Source organism: Eutrema salsugineum, unplaced genomic scaffold (assembly GCF_000478725.1).
Source record: "Eutrema salsugineum unplaced genomic scaffold, Eutsalg1_0 scaffold_1, whole genome shotgun sequence".
In the NCBI taxonomy this organism is placed as follows: domain Eukaryota; kingdom Viridiplantae; phylum Streptophyta; class Magnoliopsida; order Brassicales; family Brassicaceae; genus Eutrema; species Eutrema salsugineum.
The window spans coordinates 5648680-5665983 of record NW_006256909.1 but is presented as its reverse complement, the minus strand read 5'-3'; the positions used below and the strand labels follow the sequence as shown (position 1 = coordinate 5665983).

Sequence of the window (17304 nt, the reverse complement as noted above, 5' to 3'; positions counted from 1 at the left end):
TTCTTGTGTAATTCTATTGAAATAATTGTGAGCTCCAAAAATGCCTGAGGTCTGATCTCCTACAAAATGTATTAACTTGAGTTTTGACGGAAAAAATACACATTTTAACTACCACACAAAAACACTCTTAACTACCATTACACAAGAACAGGAAACAACAATATTTTTTAAGACAACCCCAATTCCATCAGTACTTGTAGCCTTGGTAGATCTCGCCTAAAACAATTGTGCTGTATAGAATTCTTCTGCATTGCAACCTAAACACCGTAACAAATTGCAATTCTCTTGCTCTTTAAGGGGGCTGAATCGATGCTAGTTCTAAGCTGGGAGTAGTGTTTTCGAGGTCTTGCCTGTTATAGGAAGTAATCAGGGGCAGGCTTTTTGGCGGGAGGCCCTCTCGAGTCCTGCATGTAGAGTATACGTCAGTCTATTGAACTGCTCATCATGAATCAGAACGAGAATTAAGATATTACTTAAAGGGTCATTACCTGCTGTGCTGCATCGAATACACGGAATTCTTTATTGAGATTTTCGTCGAGCTCTAGAATCGAAGCCACATTACCGCATCTGGAGCACAATCGAAATAGGAGAAAATTCAAAAACCAAGCTATAAGGGAAAAGGATATATAGACTGAAATAGACGGTTATGAGTATCTTATTTACCTATAACAGTAATTTGGGGCTGACCACACTGTCACAATCTGGCTATCGAACATCCATTTATAACCCTCCATAACTAGTTGATGCGCTCGGCCTATGTAGTCTATGTTGTTTGTGTGGTTAAAAGACGAGACAACACTGCCGCCAAAAAGAAATCCAGCACCACGTGGACTCAATCCCCAGCCATCAACAATATCTTCAGGATCAGACCATAGGAGGTCACACATGGCACCATCATGTGGTACTTCTTGCTTCCGGTCAATCGTCCTGATCTGCCATTAACGTATGGGTTCGTCAGTTAACACATTCTAGTTAAAACTTTAGATTTATATCAGTAGAGAGAGCTCTTTTATCAACCTGATCAAGAGTCATAATAGCTGGAGAGAGACCGCCATGAACACAGAATATCTTGTTCTCAACAACAGCTGAAAGACTTTTGTACATATAAAATATGGTTTAAAGAAGCCGCATCATTCCAAAGTAAGAGAACCCAAAAACCGATAAAGATATTCTGTGAGTACCTCATGTAGTCAAAAATGTCAGTACAGTATCTCCAGACATTCACAGAGCCATATTTACGCACACACTCATCATAAAATCCATAAACCTACTACAAGCAGACTGTGTAAATAGTCTGAATATATGTACACAAAATCGAATGTTTTCGATGAGACTGCATTCACCTGTGTGATTTGCCTGCTTTCGTGGTTTCCTCTGATGAGAGTTATACGGTCTGGATATCTAACCTGAGAATATCAAAGCAACCCACTTAAGTGATTCTAAAACCCATTTAGGAGAAGAGATTATAAAAGCAAACAGGAACCAGAACAAAGTAAACGCCAGATTGAGTGATACCTTGAGAGCGAGTAGAAGTAGAAATGTCTCAACCGAGTAATATCCACGGTCAACAAAATCTCCAAGAAACAAATAGTTGGTCTTAGGGCAATCACCCCCAACTTTAAAAAGCTCCATCATGTCATAGAACTGCCCATGGATGTCACCACATAACTATTCCAGAGGAAAGAAAAACAAAATTCAAAGGATTAGCAATTCGAGTTAATCATAAGAATAGAAATGGTATCTACTATCTAGTGGCACTTAACATGCTGCAACTTCACTGCCCTAGAAATCTTTGGACTTGCACAAAATATCAAAGGCAAAGATCTGCTGAACTATCAAAATTAAGATGCCCGAAATCCCCGCGCCGAGTTTCTTAAGATTTCTTGAGTTATGAGCTCATAATTCTACTCTTAGGATAAAATAAAAACCATTCTTTATAGAAAACTGGAGATGAATATCGAATCCCAGATCGAGAAGTAGGGTGAGCAAGAACTTACAGTGACAGGGGCATCGACTCTTTGAACATTACTCTCTTCAACGAGGATTTCCATGGCTTTGAGGCAAAGAGCTTTCACCTCCGATTCGCTCAATGGTTCGCAGCGCTTCAGCTGTTCTATTTGCCGGTCTAGGTCTGACATTTCTAAACACCCTCTTCTTCTTCCTCTTGCTACTCTTCGGCGACCAAAGAATCCTGAGACGATCCTTAATCTTACAAATCAGAAGAAATCAACCAAATCGCCCGCCAAAAATACTGCGAAATTCGCTTCTCGAAATGTAGTTTTAGTTTCGTCTTCTTCCCGGGAGAGCTTTTCTCCTCTCTCCGCAGGGGGTAAAGGTTTCTCTCTCCTTTCACAATGTTTTTAGATTATATTCAAATCCGCCCCACTTCTTTTCTAAAATTGTGCATTTAGGCCTGAATGTTTTAAAGATTACATTCCAAACCAGCTTCCAGCTCACGAACATGGACCCAAATTCTGATTTATTTAACTTTATAAGGCCCGCCCCGCGTACAAATGAAGCCTTCGTAAAACTCCACGTGCATCACGCGCGGGTAGAGTTCGCACGCGCGCCACATCAGTGATCGGGAAATGGAGATTGATCGGCCAATTCAAAACTCGATCCGACTGGATTGATCGGCGACGATGGAGAGAAACGTCGAGAAGATGCTGAACAGAGTTTCGATGGTCTTCATAAGCATCGGAACAGCGATAATGGTGATTATGATTCTCCAGACGCCGAAAACATGTATCCCACCAGAAGCTCCATCGAAACCACATACGCATTTTCCGAGATCCACCTGCGATTCCTCGCCTCGCCAGCATGTTCCTCTCTCCAAGAAGAACGCTAGAATCTGGTCCTCTAAGGCCTGGAAATCGCGTCTCTCCTCCTTCTCCACCTATTTCCTCCGATTTCGCGATCTAGGTTTCCTCCACAATCACACCAAAGCTCTCTGCCTCTCCGCCGGCGCTGGACACGCTCCGATGGCTCTGTCCCAGATCGGATTAGCTGACATTACCGCCGTCGAATTGGTCGATTCGCTTCCTCTTGTCAGAAGAGCTGATCCTCATAACCTTCCCTTTTTCGACGGTGTCTTCGATTTTGCCTTCACCGCACATTTAGCTGAAGCTCTGTTTCCGTGGAGATTCGTGGAGGAGATGGAGAGGACGGTGCGCCGTGGTGGGTTTTGCGTAGTTGCGGTTGATGAATGTGGTGGAGACGATGTTAGGGACATTTCTAGGCTTTTCCATAATTCGAAGCTCGTTGAAGTTGCTAATGTTACCTTGGAAGGATCCAAAAGGACTAGTTTACTATTGAAAGTTCGAGACTCTCCGACATGAGGTGCTTTGTCTTCTTCTCTTTCGATTCCGTTGATTGGAGTCTTAGAGACTGCATTATATCTCTATCATTTCACATGTTCTTGTTGTTGAGGATGGTTATGGAGCTAAAAATCTCAACTTTGTTACTTCTCTTTCATGTCAAATTTGAGTTGTGAGATTTGTCTGTTGGGTTTTGCTTCCAGTTTGGTAAAACAAGAGTAGCTTGATGATATATGTCTTTGTATGCAGGAGGATCCATAGATTAGGAGTGGACATTTGTTCAAAGGCCATACATACTTCATTTGACTTGCTAGAGCAACGTTAATGGAAGCTGCAATGTTTGTTGCGAATTCAAGATCCTCAACAAAAGTTTTCTAGATGTGGATATCTTTAGCGTTGAAATTGGGCTCTTGACTCTGATCTAAACATTTAGGAACCTTGATCGCTTTTGAGAGAAGTAAAGAAATTTTTAAAAAAATTCAAGAGTGTGCTGCATCTGTGTCTGAGAGTTCTATTTTAGGAGTGACGATTCTTCGTTCACTCGAATGTATTATTTGTTGAATAAAAATTAATTCTTTTTGTTTAAGGCTCTTACTAAAGATTATTTGAACATATATTTTGTTACACTATTAATTTAATACATTAACTAACCAAAATAAAAATCTAAATGTTGTTATCAAAGTTCATACATATATAAAGCAACTCAGCAATTGATTTAGCAATGATAACTAACACTGTAAAATTGCATTTTGAAATGAAAATAACTGAAAAAGGCTGGTACAAACAGAAACGAACAAAACATATACTACTCCACATAGAAGCTTTTCTATAGAGCTGCAACTTATACTTATACCTTACAGATTTTGACAAACAAAGAAAACATATATCTCATTGTACTGGTAAATTCTCTAAAACGGCTACTTTAGGCAGAAGCTTCGCATAGATCTATTATCAGCCTAAAGCGGCTAAGATCATTTACTTCACTGTAGGATACCTTTAGTAGTAAGCAGTCTTATCTTCATTGATACCGGCATAGATCTTGGCGCAGTACTCAAACAAGCTGCCATCAAAACACCGCCTAATCGCTTCTTTTGACAAAAACCCTTCTTCATCCCTCGCTAGCAAGTACAACAATCCCCACTCTATTTTGCATGCGACCCTAATAAGTTACATATACAAACCACATCAATACTCTAGATCAATGTACATTCATTCAAAGAAACTAAGGTTAGTTAAGTTAATAAGGTAGGGCTCATCATGTGGCAATAATATATTGTACCATCCGAAAATGTCCCATGCATCACGTTGTCCTTCTGTCATGTCCCATAGTTCTCCAAGACTCAGTTTGTCTGGCAAGGTTTTCGCATATTTGCTAAATATCAACTCAAGATTCACCGGCATAAACCTGCGAAACGTAAGGGTGTTATAGAGCAATATGCATCGTGATTTATGACCCTATTTTTCAATATATAGTGGTCACCGACCTCCCTTCATTGTCATATGTTCTTGAGTCACTTCCATGCTTTGACTTGTGAATGTTGTGTATGTATATAGGGAAGAACGGCGAAGGTAACCATCCCTAATTTATCAGAGCCAAAGACCAAAAAAATGAACATCATCAATCTAGGCCGATCGGTCTCAATAATGCACGAGTCTAGAGTACAATCATTAATCAAATTTATACGAGATAATATGTTGGAGGAGGATGAGAGTTGCTACCGGAAGAGTAGCATAGCTCAGGGCCAGGTTGATTATAGCGGCTATGATAAGCGACCCAATGATATTAAAACCAAGCATTCGCAGTCCTATTCACAGGTGTTGGAATCAAACTGTCATACATATACTAATAAAAAACATGAAACTGAAAGATGTATATATAATACAATCTATATATGTATAGATGTATACCAGAGTAGGTCTCCCAAGGGTAGATGATGCCATTATCATCTAAGTCAAAGAAGGCGACATGTTGCTGAAGAACACTAAGTCCGTAATTCTTATGTCCCGGGGTTCCGTACGGATGTTCTCTGTCTGGTGCTTGCAGTGCTCTTGGCATATCTATGCATTTCATTATATGTCATAAAATCATATATACATTTACACATATGCTATATCATATCCATCAAGGCATCAACAATCACATATATATATATATATGATACATTAATTATCTAGGAAAATATGCATATATATAATGTTTGGGCAACTATTTTATATGTATATCTATAAAGATAATCATACTTATTTTCGTTGAATGCGTGTTATTGTGAATAGAATTATGCATGCATGTCCATGTGTAAAAACATTACTATCATAATCGTGCATAATAGAAATGGATGTTTTTTTTTTCGAAAAGTGTGATACAACAAATGGATGTTACAAATACATATGTACCAATTACACCTACAGCTATCTATATTATTGAGTTAGCTACTATATAAATAGATATAGATATATGCATATGTATATACATATATATATATATATATATGTTGACACTTGACAACAATTAATTAGGATGTAATGATAAAGAGAATAAGGCGTTACAAGGTTTAGGAAGTCTATCATCCATGTCAACACGAGCACGGCGATGAAAAGTGACCGGAGCAAAGGGAGCCACCGTAGCCATTGCGTCTCTCTCCATCATCTCTGTCGTCGTACTCATCTCTCTTTATCTCTCTCTCTCTCTCTAGATTGAGTGCAATGTGTTTTTTTTTAATAAAACTAATTGAGTGAGAGTGCAATGTGTGCGTGTGTTTTAGAGCAAAGTGAGAATGATCTAGTAATAATGATGATTGGTGTGCGTGGCGGACATGCACGCGCCGACGAATGCAGCGGTTGACATCTCTTTCCTTTTCTTTGACGCGCCTCTCCTCTCTCTCTTCCTCTTTTTTACACTTGACATGACTCTCACGACACGTTTGTTTCCTTGCCTCGTCACTTTTTTTTTTCTTTCTTAAATCTGTAAATGTCACACGATGTATAAGCTAAACATAAAAGTAACCATTTTTTTTATTATGAGTTTTTATTTACGTATGTAGTTCTACTTTTGTGGCTATATCTATCATATAACCATTCAGGAAGCTTTTGAGACACATTAGATTGAAAAATATAATTGAAATAATTAGCAGACTTCACACAAATACGTTTGATTTGTACACCAAGTATGAGCCTCAAAAGTTAAATCACAAAACATTCATACATCAACCAAGTGTCATAAAATTAAACATAAAATTCAGTGACCGGCCGATGGATTTGTTAACAACTCGAGTGACTTCTTCAGATGTTCTACGGCAGTCGAGACTTCATCGAAAGCCAAAGCTCCCACAGCGAATCTAGCAGCCTTTTGTGCCTCTGCAATCTTCTCAGGCCCTGGCTGGTAGCTACTGTCGTAATGATACTTCTGAGCTTGGCTCGGTGCAGGATCTAGCACGGGAGCAATATTGACACGCCCGTTTGATGGTGAATAAGGAGGAGGAGGAGGAGGAGGAGCAGAGGCGAAGCTTGTGGAAGGAGGAGGTGCGGAATGTGGAGAAGAATAATAAGGTTCAGGGTTTTGGTAGTGAGAAGGGTAGTTGGAAGGAGTGGCTGGGAGGCTGGTCTCACTAAAGCTAGGGTAAGATTGGAAATTAGGGAGAGAATTTGGAGAAGGCTCATGTGTTGGGTAGTTTTGTGGTGGCGGCATGTGTTGTGGCGGGTCTTGGTGGTATGGTTGATGGTTGTAAGGTTGCGGGTAAGGGGAGTCTGATGGTCCAGTGGGAGGAGGACGGAGATCGTTGGAAGAGTAAGAAGACGGTGGTGGAGGTGGGACATCCGTGGGGTAATCGTTGTTAGGATTGTCATGAAACCTGGGAGGTGGACGATGTTGCGGTACTTCAGGGAAATGGTGGTGGCTAGAGTCATCATTCGAGTCATGGGGTGGATCAGGCTCTGTTCTATGATGACTTGTTATGTTCGTATCACTTGCACCAAGATCCTGTAGATGATTGAAATGCACAAACGATGAAACGATTAAGTTGATGAAGATATTCACATCTTAGAAGTTATCTACGGAAAGTACGTTCATATCCTAGACAGGTGGATGCAAATTTGTGTGTCTCTACCTAGATAGTTTTTATCAGTAAGATGCAAATTCAACTAATATTTACACCCTTGACATACTCTTCGATATTATTAAACAGAATACATGCTAGGCCAATATCTAGATATTCCCAAATAACTAAGAAGAGAAGCTTACATAAGAGCCACTAGGACCGCTTGACGGGATGGATAAATCACTATCATCATCAACAGGATCACCTGGAGTAGGCTTCCTTCCTTCTTTAATGGCTTTCCTTATGTCAGCAGCCTTCCACGCAGCATACTTTTGTTTCTGTTCAATCTGTCAATGGGAGCCATTACATGTAAATATATCAATCACCTAACACGGCTGCCTCTTAAGGTCCGACGTTTCTGTTTAAGATGTAAACTATTAAGTGAATGAAAAAGTAGGAACTCACATCAGGAGGAACCGGGCCAAACTGGCTCAGAATCTCAAAGAAGATGCTTGCAGCATAAAATGTTTTGGCAGTGCCTCTGTTACAAGCTCAACAAAATCAGTTTTGGATATTACATTAAAAGCTTCTGTACATGAATGCAGGTGTTAACACTTCTAAATTAATGGACATTAAGCGAACTACTATCAGTATCAAACCATGCATATCAGTATCAAGGCGATAGACACAGACACTCCGCAAAAGCAGAATGGTCAGAGGAAAACAGGTCAGGATAAGGCTTAAAATTGGATGCATCCAACTTATTCCTTGACCGGTTATCTTACATTCTATGTATGTGTGCGTGTGTATATATACATATATATTACTACAACTCGAAAGTTATCATTAAAAGATGCTGGAGGAACAACATGTCTGCCGACCTATGAGCTTATTGTAAATGTATGCACTTATATGCTCTTTTCAGTATTAGCAATTGCCAATTACAATACTAGACAGAGAATGAATCTGCAGAAACAGGATAATTCGACTCATCGAGCTAGTGCTGACGGTGTCCTAACAGTAATAGAAACTTACTTGTGTCGAATGTCATTCAATATGATAATTAGACATAAGACAAAGAAAAGGTATTCTTACAAGTCTGCTCTTCCTGCACGATCCTGCTTGTCTGCCTTTGCGAAGACATTTAATGCAAACCCCTCCACATGCATATTGTCATCTGGGGACGGATTCAATGATTTCTTATCCTGGAGTTACACAAATATATCGCGTTAAGAAACTGAAACTAGTCAAGAAATTTCCGCATGACGTTTGTCACAATATGGTTCATGGATGTTACATATGGATAAGAACGCACATGACAGCCATGGCATACAATTAATTAAAGGCTGAACTAGTTCACCATCAACATGCAAAAAACTACAAGAGCGTAGAGAATAGGCCACAGGAATGTATGTTCTCCCAATCACATGAAACAACCTAAGCTAAGTATAAAATTAAGCCTATCCTTACCATATACAAAACATATATTAATCAAAGTCAAAAAGAACCTGAGAATTAATAAGAACAAGTCCACTTAATCCCAAACTAGCAAAATCAGATAAAATAAATCAGACAAGCTCATAATTAAGAACTTAGAAGGGAATACCTTTTCCAGTTGATTGATGAGGGACATGAGAATCGAATTGGTGGTCTTAGTTCTCTCGCTTTGCGGAATCTTCAATCCTCGTTCCATGGCGTATAGCCGACCTAATCAATCATCGCCACAACCATAAATTTGCAAAAAAAATATTAATTAAACAGATAAATCACAAATCCATGTAGTACTCAATCGCAGGACGCGATCGTATCAGTTCATCGGGGAAAAAAAAACAATCAACTAGGTTGTCTTCAGAGAGGGAGAGAAGACAGCTCAAACTTACAGTAATAAGCAACAAGAGGTTCATGCTTCTGCAACTCATCGGCACGTTGCAGGTAAGGAAGAAGAGTCTTAGCTGGTTCGTTTGGGTTCGACATGGATTCTCTCTTCGCTAGCTTCGTAGCTTTTCTCCGATTGTAAAAGACAGACAATTAAGGAAATTTTTTCTATTTGACGCCCGCTTCTGATAGTGCGTACAAAAACGATGTCGTAAAACGAACCTTTAAAGTCCCAATCCCAAACTTCCTTTGGAAAACCCCTGGAAGTTCTTTAAGACCACCTCCATCCATAGTATACAAAGAAGCGGATCTAATCCTAATTTTAATAGTTTTTTATTCTTTTTAATGTATTAGAACTCCATTATAATTTTTTCATTAGATTAGTGTCCAATGGTAGTCTCTTAAAAGGAGACTCTAATTGTTTTTTTTTTTTTGCAATTTTTCAAATACAAACATTTTTATGAATACAAACATTATATTAATACAAATATTTTATTAATACACACATTTTATTAATACAAATATTTAATTAATACAAACTTAGACATAGAATACAGAAAAACAAAACAAAAGAGAGATGCAAATCATAACCCGGAAATAATAAGATTAGTTGTAATCTTGAATTGAACCAAAGTTATTCCACAAATGCTCAACTAAATCTTCTTTTAATTGTTCATGCGTAGTTCGAGATGCAGTGAATTCCGGATGACCATAATATTAGTGAGATTTGAAGGCATATTGGTAGAATACGTCATATCCACATGTGAAGTTCTGTTTGATTCTCCTTGTGTGAATTCTTCAATATTAGACAAACTGTACCCATCTCGTTCGTCTTCTACAATCATGTTATGAAGTATTATACAAGCTCGCATAATTTTTTCTATCTTCACCTTATCCCACATCAGAGCTGGATTTTTGACAATGGCAAACCGAGCTTGCAAGACTCCAAAAGCACGCTCGACATCTTTACGGGTAGCTTCTTGACGTTTTGCAAAAAAACATGCTTTGTCACCTTGTGGTCGGCTTATAGATTGGATAAATGTAGCCCATTTTGGATAAATTCCATCGTTGAGATAGTAAGCTAAGTGATACTGTCGTCCGTTGACAAAGTAATTCACTTTCGGAGCTTTACCTTGTAATATATCATCAAATACCGGAGAACGATCGAGCACATTAATATCATTTAAAGTACCTGGCGGGCCAAAAAATGCGTGCCATATCCAAAGATCTTCTGAAGCTACAGCCTCTAAAACGATTGTCGGTTTGCCAGATCCTCGTGTGAATTGTCCGGCCCAAGCAGTGAGACAATTTTTCCACTCCCAATGCATACAATCGATGCTTCCTATCATCCCGGGAAATCCGCGAGATTCTCCACTATCTAGTAGGCGTTGAAGATCTTCTGGTGTGGGTCTTCGTAGATACTCATCTCCAAAAAGATATATGATTCCTTCTACAAAATTTTCCAAGCAAGAAAGGGCGGTGCTTTCACCAAGCCGGAGGTATTCATCAACCGCATCAACCGCACAACCATATGCCATCATACGAATGGCTGCCGTAGATTTTTGTAGTGCAGAGAGACCGGATCTTCCGGTAGCATCTCGTCTTTGTTGAAAGAATGGAAGATGAGTAGAGAGGCCATCAACAATACGCATGAACAAAGGTTTGTTCATTCTGAAACGACGACGAAACATATAGGGTGGATATGTTGAATCTTCCCGGAAATAGTCGTTCCATAAACGGATATGGCCTTGTTCCCGATCTCTCTCAATATATGCTCTTTTTTTTTTGGTTGATCTTTGACGATTGCTCTGATTAACAAGTAGATTTTCAAATGCATTTTCATATGCATTTTCAAAAGCTTCCTCGAATTTGTCTTCAATAATTTTCTCAAAATTATTATTGGATGAAGATGCCATAGAAGATGGTTTTTTGTTATGAGAAAGAAAGATGATGAAGAGAGTTAGAAAACGATGTAGGAAGAAGAGAGTTGTAAGAAATAAAGATGATGTTGAAGAAGATGATTTGTTTGTGAGCATTTGCAATCTTCTAATATATAGACAATACGCTTGAGTTTACACCATTCATTGAATATGTGGTGGGATGAGTTGTGTGGTGTGTAATAAATTGTGCCATAAATTGTGTAATAAATTGTGTGGTGTGTACATATGAATACAGAACCACCACTTGCTAAAGACTTGGCCAAAAACATCGGATAAAAAGAAGTGGGACATAACAAATTGGGACAGAAAAAGAAGTGGGACTTAAAAACATCGGCTAAAAGTTTTTAACGGCCAATACAAAATAGCAGGCCCAAAATATAGCTAAGTACCAGTTCCAAACCTTATATTGCACAAAACATCGGCCAAAATAATAATGGTGGCCCAAACCTATATGAATATACAAATTGTAGCCATTTCTTCAAAGCCTCCTTTGTAGCCGTTTGTCCATGACTTTGTTGCCTGCAATAAGAAAAAAGAGATCATGAACAAGTGAATATAAGTCATACAAATGATAAAGGAAACAAAATCATATATATATATGGAGTCTTGAATACAATACATAGAACCTAAACCAAAAGACAAACAACTGAAAGGCTTTATAAAAATACATAGAACAAACATTACAAGACATAGAAGTTATACCCGAGACTTAATAATATGACATACCCAAAAAGACTTAACAATATGACATACCCAAAAGACTTAACAATATGACATACCCAAAAACTAACTCATACCAAAGAAAAACAGACCTCACCCTTAACTCACTCATACAAACTCTCACATATTTGACAACATTTCCTTAATGAGCTTGTTCTTAAGCTCGAATTCTACCTCAGTAAGAGGTTCGGTTTTTGCAAGCAGATTTTCGAGTATCTTTTGCTTGTTAGTCTTATCTTTCAATGCTAACTCCCTTTCCCTTAGCTCAAAGATGCTTCTAAAGTCCACTAAATCCTTACCATCTTCTTCCAAACGACCACCATTGGTCTTTGTTGTTTTTTTTTTGCCCTTGGAAGCTTTTACACCAGCAGGCCGAGGAATTCCTTCATCATCTCCATGCCTTCAAAGGAGCATCGGTTCCTTCAACTCTAGCACCATCGGTTCTTCTTTTTTTTGAGCTTCCATTTCCTGCCCACTTCTGATCATGACGCAGTTCTCTCCAGCAGTGCTCCATGGTGAATTTGTGTTTGTAATCATTGTGGAATATCTCCAAAGCCAGCTTCATTACATCATTTTCATTTTGACCTGATGTTTTTTGAGATGAAGCTGCCTCATACGACCCAACAAACTTGCAGACAAACTCATTTATCTTGGCCCATCTCTGCTTACAGTTAGTTGGCCCTCTCTTATCTTCAGCAGACACGTCAGGACTCGCCGCATAGTAGATGGCTATTCTTTTCCAGAATGCATCTGCCCTTTGCCCATTGCTGATGATTGGATCCTTGCTGGTATTAAGCCAGGCGCTTATAAGCGCAAGATCTTCAGCAGGAGTCCATGGCTTCCTGGTCTTACGCTCCTTCTCTTGTGCATCAGTTGGACTTGGAGCATCACTCCATTGTGTTCCAAACACTGGAACTTGTGAATCACCGAGTGCTATGGTTGTTTCCATGGGTTCAAGGCTATGGGTTTGGGTTCTTTGTTGGCTAGTTAGCAGGTCCATGAAGCCTGATGTGTCAGAAAAAGGATTAGTTGAATCCATTGGAAGGTTTAGTGAATGTGTTTAGGGTGTGTGTTTGGGTGTGTGATTTCGGTGTGTCTTTTAAAAAGTGTGGAAAGAAGTTTGGGTGTGTGTCTTTTAAAAAAAACAAAGTGAGCTTCAATATATAGAAGCTTATTCAAGATGGAGTTAGCATTGAAGATAGATTTAAAGTTCAAGTTAAGTTAGAGTTAAGTTAGAGTTTGTAGTTAAGAGTTTGTAGTTTCTGAAGACATGAGCAAAAGAAACTATTTATTAGAGTTTTAACCGAAGCATTCATTGTGACACAAATGCATTGATTCCACTCTCACATTTATCAACCGTGACATAGAGCAACTACAAATCACATCCTAATTCAACAAAGCATTGACTACAATATCTAATGCAAACCTAACCACTACAGAGCATTGATTCAATCAGTAATCCAATCCATCCAAACCATCAATCATCAACCACATCAAAGCCTTCCTAATTCATTAACTCACTATATTTTCGGGAAATCAATAAACTGAGTAAAAATCTTACTTGTAATATACCCATCTCTGAATTTGCTTTGACTGTGTTTTGATTTACATCAAATAAGCCATCGCCGATCAGTTGTCTGTACCTCGACCGATCAAATAAGCATCGCCGATCATCATCCATCCATCCACCGATCTTCGCATCTGCAGCGCCGATCTTTGCATCTGCATCCACCGATCTTATTTGATCCATCCACCGATCAAATAAGCATCGCTGATCAGTTGTCCGTTTAATCGCCTCTCTCTCGCCTCTCTCTGATATCACCGAAGTCTCCTCCGAAGAAGACGAAGAAGGTTAGACAAAAAATAAAAACCAACCCAACTTCAAACCCTCTAATCAAAACAGAGTGTTTGAATAAATAAAATCAAAAATAAAATAAAATCATCTAACCAACCACAACGCGACACGTCGGAGTAATTAATGGGTCTCCAAAAACTACTAAATTAAGATCGATCCTGGTTAAAAACATGATTAAAAATTTTCTTTTTAATTAAAAAAGCCATTAGAGACTCCCCTCATTCCCCCATTGGACATGCCCTAATATTTGCACATCTCCTTAACCTTTTCAAATTACAAAATTACATCCAAACATCTTCAAGCATATTACGATTTTTGCCCAGATATAAATACATATCTCCAGTTAGAACCTAACTTTTCTTCATTAAACTGGTCATTTCAGATAGTCATTAAGGCTTAGAAAAGAGCAATGTGAGTCAATGAAACAGACATAAATATCTAAAATAAGTAACATTCGACTCTTAGTGTATTGTCTTGATTCTAAAATGTTTGTTTCATAGACACTACTCATTCCCTAATAGCAACATTCAGCTCTTTCTTTCTTCTTTGATATTCTCATGGTGAAACCAAAACTGAGTCAGCACAAGGAACTGGAGATGCAGCATCCTCTTTCGAATTGGCTACAAGGTTAGAAGGCGAAGCTAGCTTGCTGAGACTGTCTCTTTTGGACTTGCTTCCGTTCTGGCTTGAGTTCATAGATAAACGCCTCATAGGAGTTTCGTTGAGCCCTCCTCCGTTTACTCGTGTTCCCACCGGTTTCTTTGCACTGACGGGTCTTGCAGGACTCGGTTTAGACCCAAAGGCGGAGTCTTGATCTGTGTGTGGCTGCTCTTGCTGCTTCTTCTGTTCCTGTAAGTTAGAAAGAAATAAGGCCAGATTAGTTTAATAGTTATGTTCCACGACCAGATGACTATAGTATGAGACACTCACCTTCAGCCTCCGCTTCTCTTCTTCTCGTTCTTGCCTAAGCATAGTGTATTCATCTAGCATGGCGAGCAGAGGAACACCATCATACTCAAAGGACATATTGTTATCCTCTTCCCATGTCCGGGTTTTAGCAACCAATGTGTCAACCATTGCTTGTACAATCAACAAGATCATAAATTCTTTCAGTCTCAGTTTGATTCAATGTGAAAAGATAATCAAGACTCTTGGAAGTTACCGGTAATCTTGCTGACCAGAATCCGGGCTTTCTCAGCTCTCTTGAGATTCAAATGCGCACCTCGGCTTGCACTATACCTGTTCTGGTCCTGTTTCCAAGAACAAAGTAGCAAAAAACCATCACATTAAAATGTATGTCGTGAAGGTAACGTGTTTGACATGGAAATGGTCCTTTCATGCATTTACCCGATTGTAGTCTTCGAGCCAACTCTCTTCCTCACAGGCTGACATCCATTTCTCGACTCGGTCCAATATTTCTTTTCTACTAAAGGCTTCTTCTTTGGCCTTTGCGATCTGACTATCCATGTCAGCCAGTAGCTCAGCAGGTTCGGTATTTCCAGCATCAATCAACGACATGATCCTCTCACGAACAACCTCTGGTTTTATCTCTATGTGAGCACGAGCATATATCTCCTCAAGCTCTGATTGCTTCTTGAATGCAATTTCCTTCATTCTGCTAGCTTTCAGTTGGTCAAGCCTATCCACTTCCACCTCAGCCTTCAAAGATTTACAGGAGTTTTTAAAAAGCAGTTACTTATCATATGCACTGATCAATACTTTCTAAATTTACAATACCTGCTCGATCAGATCAAGTGCGAGAGCACCAGAGACCGTCACTTCATGAACTGAAGCTGAAATGTTACATGTTACATGGTCAAAAAGCTCTCTTTCCTCATCAGGAGTATCCATCAGGTTCCACAAATCAGTTAGCTGAGTAGCTAGCTCTTGAAGCTGTAGAAAACAAAGATTGTATTATTGAACTCAGTTTCAGAACTTTCGGCACAAATGATCAAACTTCAAATTTCTCCACCAATTTGATATTCGATAATTGCAATTTAATCAATAAGGATTTCAACATACGTCCAGCCTAAACTATCCAAGCTCATGTTAAGGATCTCAAAGACCATGATTTTAACTTACCTTTATAAGTCTTTGCATCTTGTCCTCTTTAAGAGTCAGGACAGTCTTAGCCAACCTTGCAAGTGTCTCATTGCTAATGCTCTTGGTTTGAACACAGTTTGCCTCATCTAAGCTCGGATGAACTTCAGTGACAGTGCTTAAGAAATCTAAACCAAGAACGGCACATAGATCATGCACCGTGCTCACAAACTCGAGCACCTTGTTCAACCTGTCACTCTGTCAAAACACAAAGCAGTTTTAGTTCTGGCCTGAACAAACTTATAGGCCACAAATAACCATCTCCCAACTACTAATTACCTTTTCTTTTTGTAGCTCTTGTAGTTTGCTCTTGTAGTCATCTAATCTCTTCAAGGACAAGTCAGACTCGTCGACCACATGAGGCCCATTGTTCAAACCGCCAGAGATCTCTTCACATATCTTCTGAATCTGTGATTGTACATCAGAAAAATCCCGGACCCTTTCCTCTTTCTGTTGCCAAAGTTGTTCAAGCGCAGGTGCTATTGCAGAAAGTTGTTCTTTGATGGTTCCTGAAGTCTTATCTGGCTGCAATCGAGACAGCTACATCAAATCAGTCTAAAGTCATCTCATATTTTCAGCATTTAGACGTGAGAGCACTTACAATGCCGAGATAGCTTTTGTCTCCAAGAGAAGTTATGAGATTGGAAAGTTCAACGTTGGCATCCGACAAGGTCTGAAGAAGCTCTGCACGAGATTTTGCGGCCAGCTCAACCTTCTTCTTGTAAACATTAAGACACTCTTCCTCTATCTGAAGAAGCAGTTTGTCTCGTTCCTCATCACTCTCACCAACTTCATCCCAGATTTCCTGTAAAAAGTTTGTCCAATGAGTTCGTGAAACCATAGTTTAAAGGTTAAGTGTGTTGTGCGAAATTACCTGCAACTTCTGCAGTAAAGTGCCACAAGTGATTTCTCCAAGAAGAGGATTTTCTGCTTCTGTCACTGCCATTCTTGTGAAATCACAAGGTTTCCTGCAGAAAGAGAACCACAGAACATTTATTGGTGAAGAACTTAACTAAGACTACAGTTAACGAAAACCAAAGTTGCAATCTTTTCCGGAAACCAAACTGATTCAGAAACAACATATTGAACTTGTGAACAAAACTCTTTTTTTTCAGCAAGACCCAAAAGCAAGTATGGTGAAGCTAAGAATGTGAAACTAGCTAAAATAAGATGAAGCGCAAGTAGAGCTCTGTATCTGTCACAGATAAGAACACGGAACTACACAGGAATCGAACAGCATTGGTGATAAAAACAAAGAAAGAAGCCAACAATAAAGAAGTAAATAGTCATTGTACAGAAACTAATCGAATCCAAAAGTAGAAGATGGATTTCATTACCGATATCAGTATTGGATCCTAAATTTTATCTGGGGTTTTCCCTCTTCTAGATCTGAAGCTCTCTGACTAGTAGTTACTGTTGAGAGAGAGAGATAGAAGAGAGAGAGAGAGCGCTCAATAGCATAG

The 17304-nt window shown here is 39.1% G+C and overlaps 5 protein-coding genes across 5 annotated transcripts; 1 reads left to right on the top strand and 4 right to left on the bottom strand.

Annotated features, from left to right (window-relative positions):
* Window positions 1-15: 15 nt before the first annotated feature.
* LOC18029539 (serine/threonine-protein phosphatase PP-X isozyme 1) lies at window positions 16-2336 on the bottom strand. Its single transcript, XM_006413083.2, has 8 exons — window positions 1998-2336; window positions 1516-1668; window positions 1344-1406; window positions 1182-1267; window positions 1018-1093; window positions 664-932; window positions 489-567; window positions 16-404 (listed from the first exon to the last, which is right to left on the bottom strand). Exons 1-8 carry the CDS (start codon window positions 2136-2138, stop codon window positions 354-356), a joined length of 918 nt encoding a protein of 305 aa, XP_006413146.1. The 5' UTR covers window positions 2139-2336; the 3' UTR covers window positions 16-353.
* Window positions 2337-2527: 191 nt separating this feature from the next.
* On the top strand, window positions 2528-3929 carry LOC18029538. Its single transcript, XM_006413082.2, has 2 exons — window positions 2528-3339; window positions 3567-3929. The coding sequence occupies exon 1, from the start codon at window positions 2643-2645 to the stop codon at window positions 3336-3338; it is 696 nt and encodes a 231-aa protein (XP_006413145.1). The 5' UTR covers window positions 2528-2642; the 3' UTR covers window position 3339; window positions 3567-3929.
* A 130-nt stretch (window positions 3930-4059) lies between these two features.
* Window positions 4060-6072, bottom strand: LOC18029537 (peroxygenase 1). Its single transcript, XM_006413081.2, has 6 exons — window positions 5865-6072; window positions 5226-5375; window positions 5037-5122; window positions 4802-4896; window positions 4597-4722; window positions 4060-4476 (listed from the first exon to the last, which is right to left on the bottom strand). Exons 1-6 carry the CDS (start codon window positions 5980-5982, stop codon window positions 4314-4316), a joined length of 738 nt encoding a protein of 245 aa, XP_006413144.1. The 5' UTR covers window positions 5983-6072; the 3' UTR covers window positions 4060-4313.
* Window positions 6073-6432: 360 nt separating this feature from the next.
* Window positions 6433-9486, bottom strand: LOC18029536 (protein HOMOLOG OF MAMMALIAN LYST-INTERACTING PROTEIN 5). The gene is made up of 6 exons (XM_024149406.1): window positions 9232-9486; window positions 8958-9058; window positions 8447-8556; window positions 7817-7892; window positions 7555-7698; window positions 6433-7293 (listed from the first exon to the last, which is right to left on the bottom strand). The coding sequence occupies exons 1-6, from the start codon at window positions 9323-9325 to the stop codon at window positions 6553-6555; spliced, it is 1266 nt and encodes a 421-aa protein (XP_024005174.1). The 5' UTR covers window positions 9326-9486; the 3' UTR covers window positions 6433-6552.
* A 4673-nt stretch (window positions 9487-14159) lies between these two features.
* On the bottom strand, window positions 14160-17303 carry LOC18029535 (65-kDa microtubule-associated protein 2). Its single transcript, XM_006413079.2, has 10 exons — window positions 17179-17303; window positions 16716-16809; window positions 16443-16646; window positions 16121-16366; window positions 15824-16039; window positions 15479-15634; window positions 15089-15400; window positions 14904-14991; window positions 14672-14820; window positions 14160-14590 (listed from the first exon to the last, which is right to left on the bottom strand). Exons 2-10 carry the CDS (start codon window positions 16785-16787, stop codon window positions 14297-14299), a joined length of 1737 nt encoding a protein of 578 aa, XP_006413142.1. The 5' UTR covers window positions 16788-16809; window positions 17179-17303; the 3' UTR covers window positions 14160-14296.
* Between the last annotated feature and the right edge of the window lies 1 nt (window position 17304).

Bases quoted from the DNA above. Each gene is read 5' to 3' on its own strand.
- LOC18029536 (XM_024149406.1), bottom strand. From the start codon at position 9,325: ATGTCGAACCCAAACGAACCAGCTAAGACTCTTCTTCCTTACCTGCAA. The intron at 8,557-8,957 runs GTATTCCCTTCT...GTGTAACTCCAG, and splicing joins TCATCAATCAACTGGAAAAG to GATAAGAAATCATTGAATCC. The intron at 7,893-8,446 runs GTAAGAATACCT...AGCTTGTAACAG, and splicing joins CGTGCAGGAAGAGCAGACTT to AGGCACTGCCAAAACATTTT.
- LOC18029538 (XM_006413082.2), top strand. From the start codon at position 2,643: ATGGAGAGAAACGTCGAGAAGATGCTGAACAGAGTTTCGATGGTCTTC.
- LOC18029537 (XM_006413081.2), bottom strand. From the start codon at position 5,982: ATGAGTACGACGACAGAGATGATGGAGAGAGACGCAATGGCTACGGTG. The intron at 5,123-5,225 runs GTATACATCTAT...ACCTGTGAATAG, and splicing joins CCCTTGGGAGACCTACTCTG to GACTGCGAATGCTTGGTTTT. The intron at 4,477-4,596 runs GTACAATATATT...GTAACTTATTAG, and splicing joins GCATGGGACATTTTCGGATG to GGTCGCATGCAAAATAGAGT.
- LOC18029539 (XM_006413083.2), bottom strand. From the start codon at position 2,138: ATGTCAGACCTAGACCGGCAAATAGAACAGCTGAAGCGCTGCGAACCA. The intron at 1,094-1,181 runs GTACTCACAGAA...TATGTACAAAAG, and splicing joins GACATTTTTGACTACATGAG to TCTTTCAGCTGTTGTTGAGA. The intron at 568-663 runs GTAAATAAGATA...ATTGTGCTCCAG, and splicing joins GCCCCAAATTACTGTTATAG to ATGCGGTAATGTGGCTTCGA.
- LOC18029535 (XM_006413079.2), bottom strand. From the start codon at position 16,787: ATGGCAGTGACAGAAGCAGAAAATCCTCTTCTTGGAGAAATCACTTGT. The intron at 16,367-16,442 runs GTAAGTGCTCTC...TCTCGATTGCAG, and splicing joins ACAAAAGCTATCTCGGCATT to CCAGATAAGACTTCAGGAAC. The intron at 15,401-15,478 runs GTATTGTAAATT...AAATCTTTGAAG, and splicing joins CACTTGATCTGATCGAGCAG to GCTGAGGTGGAAGTGGATAG.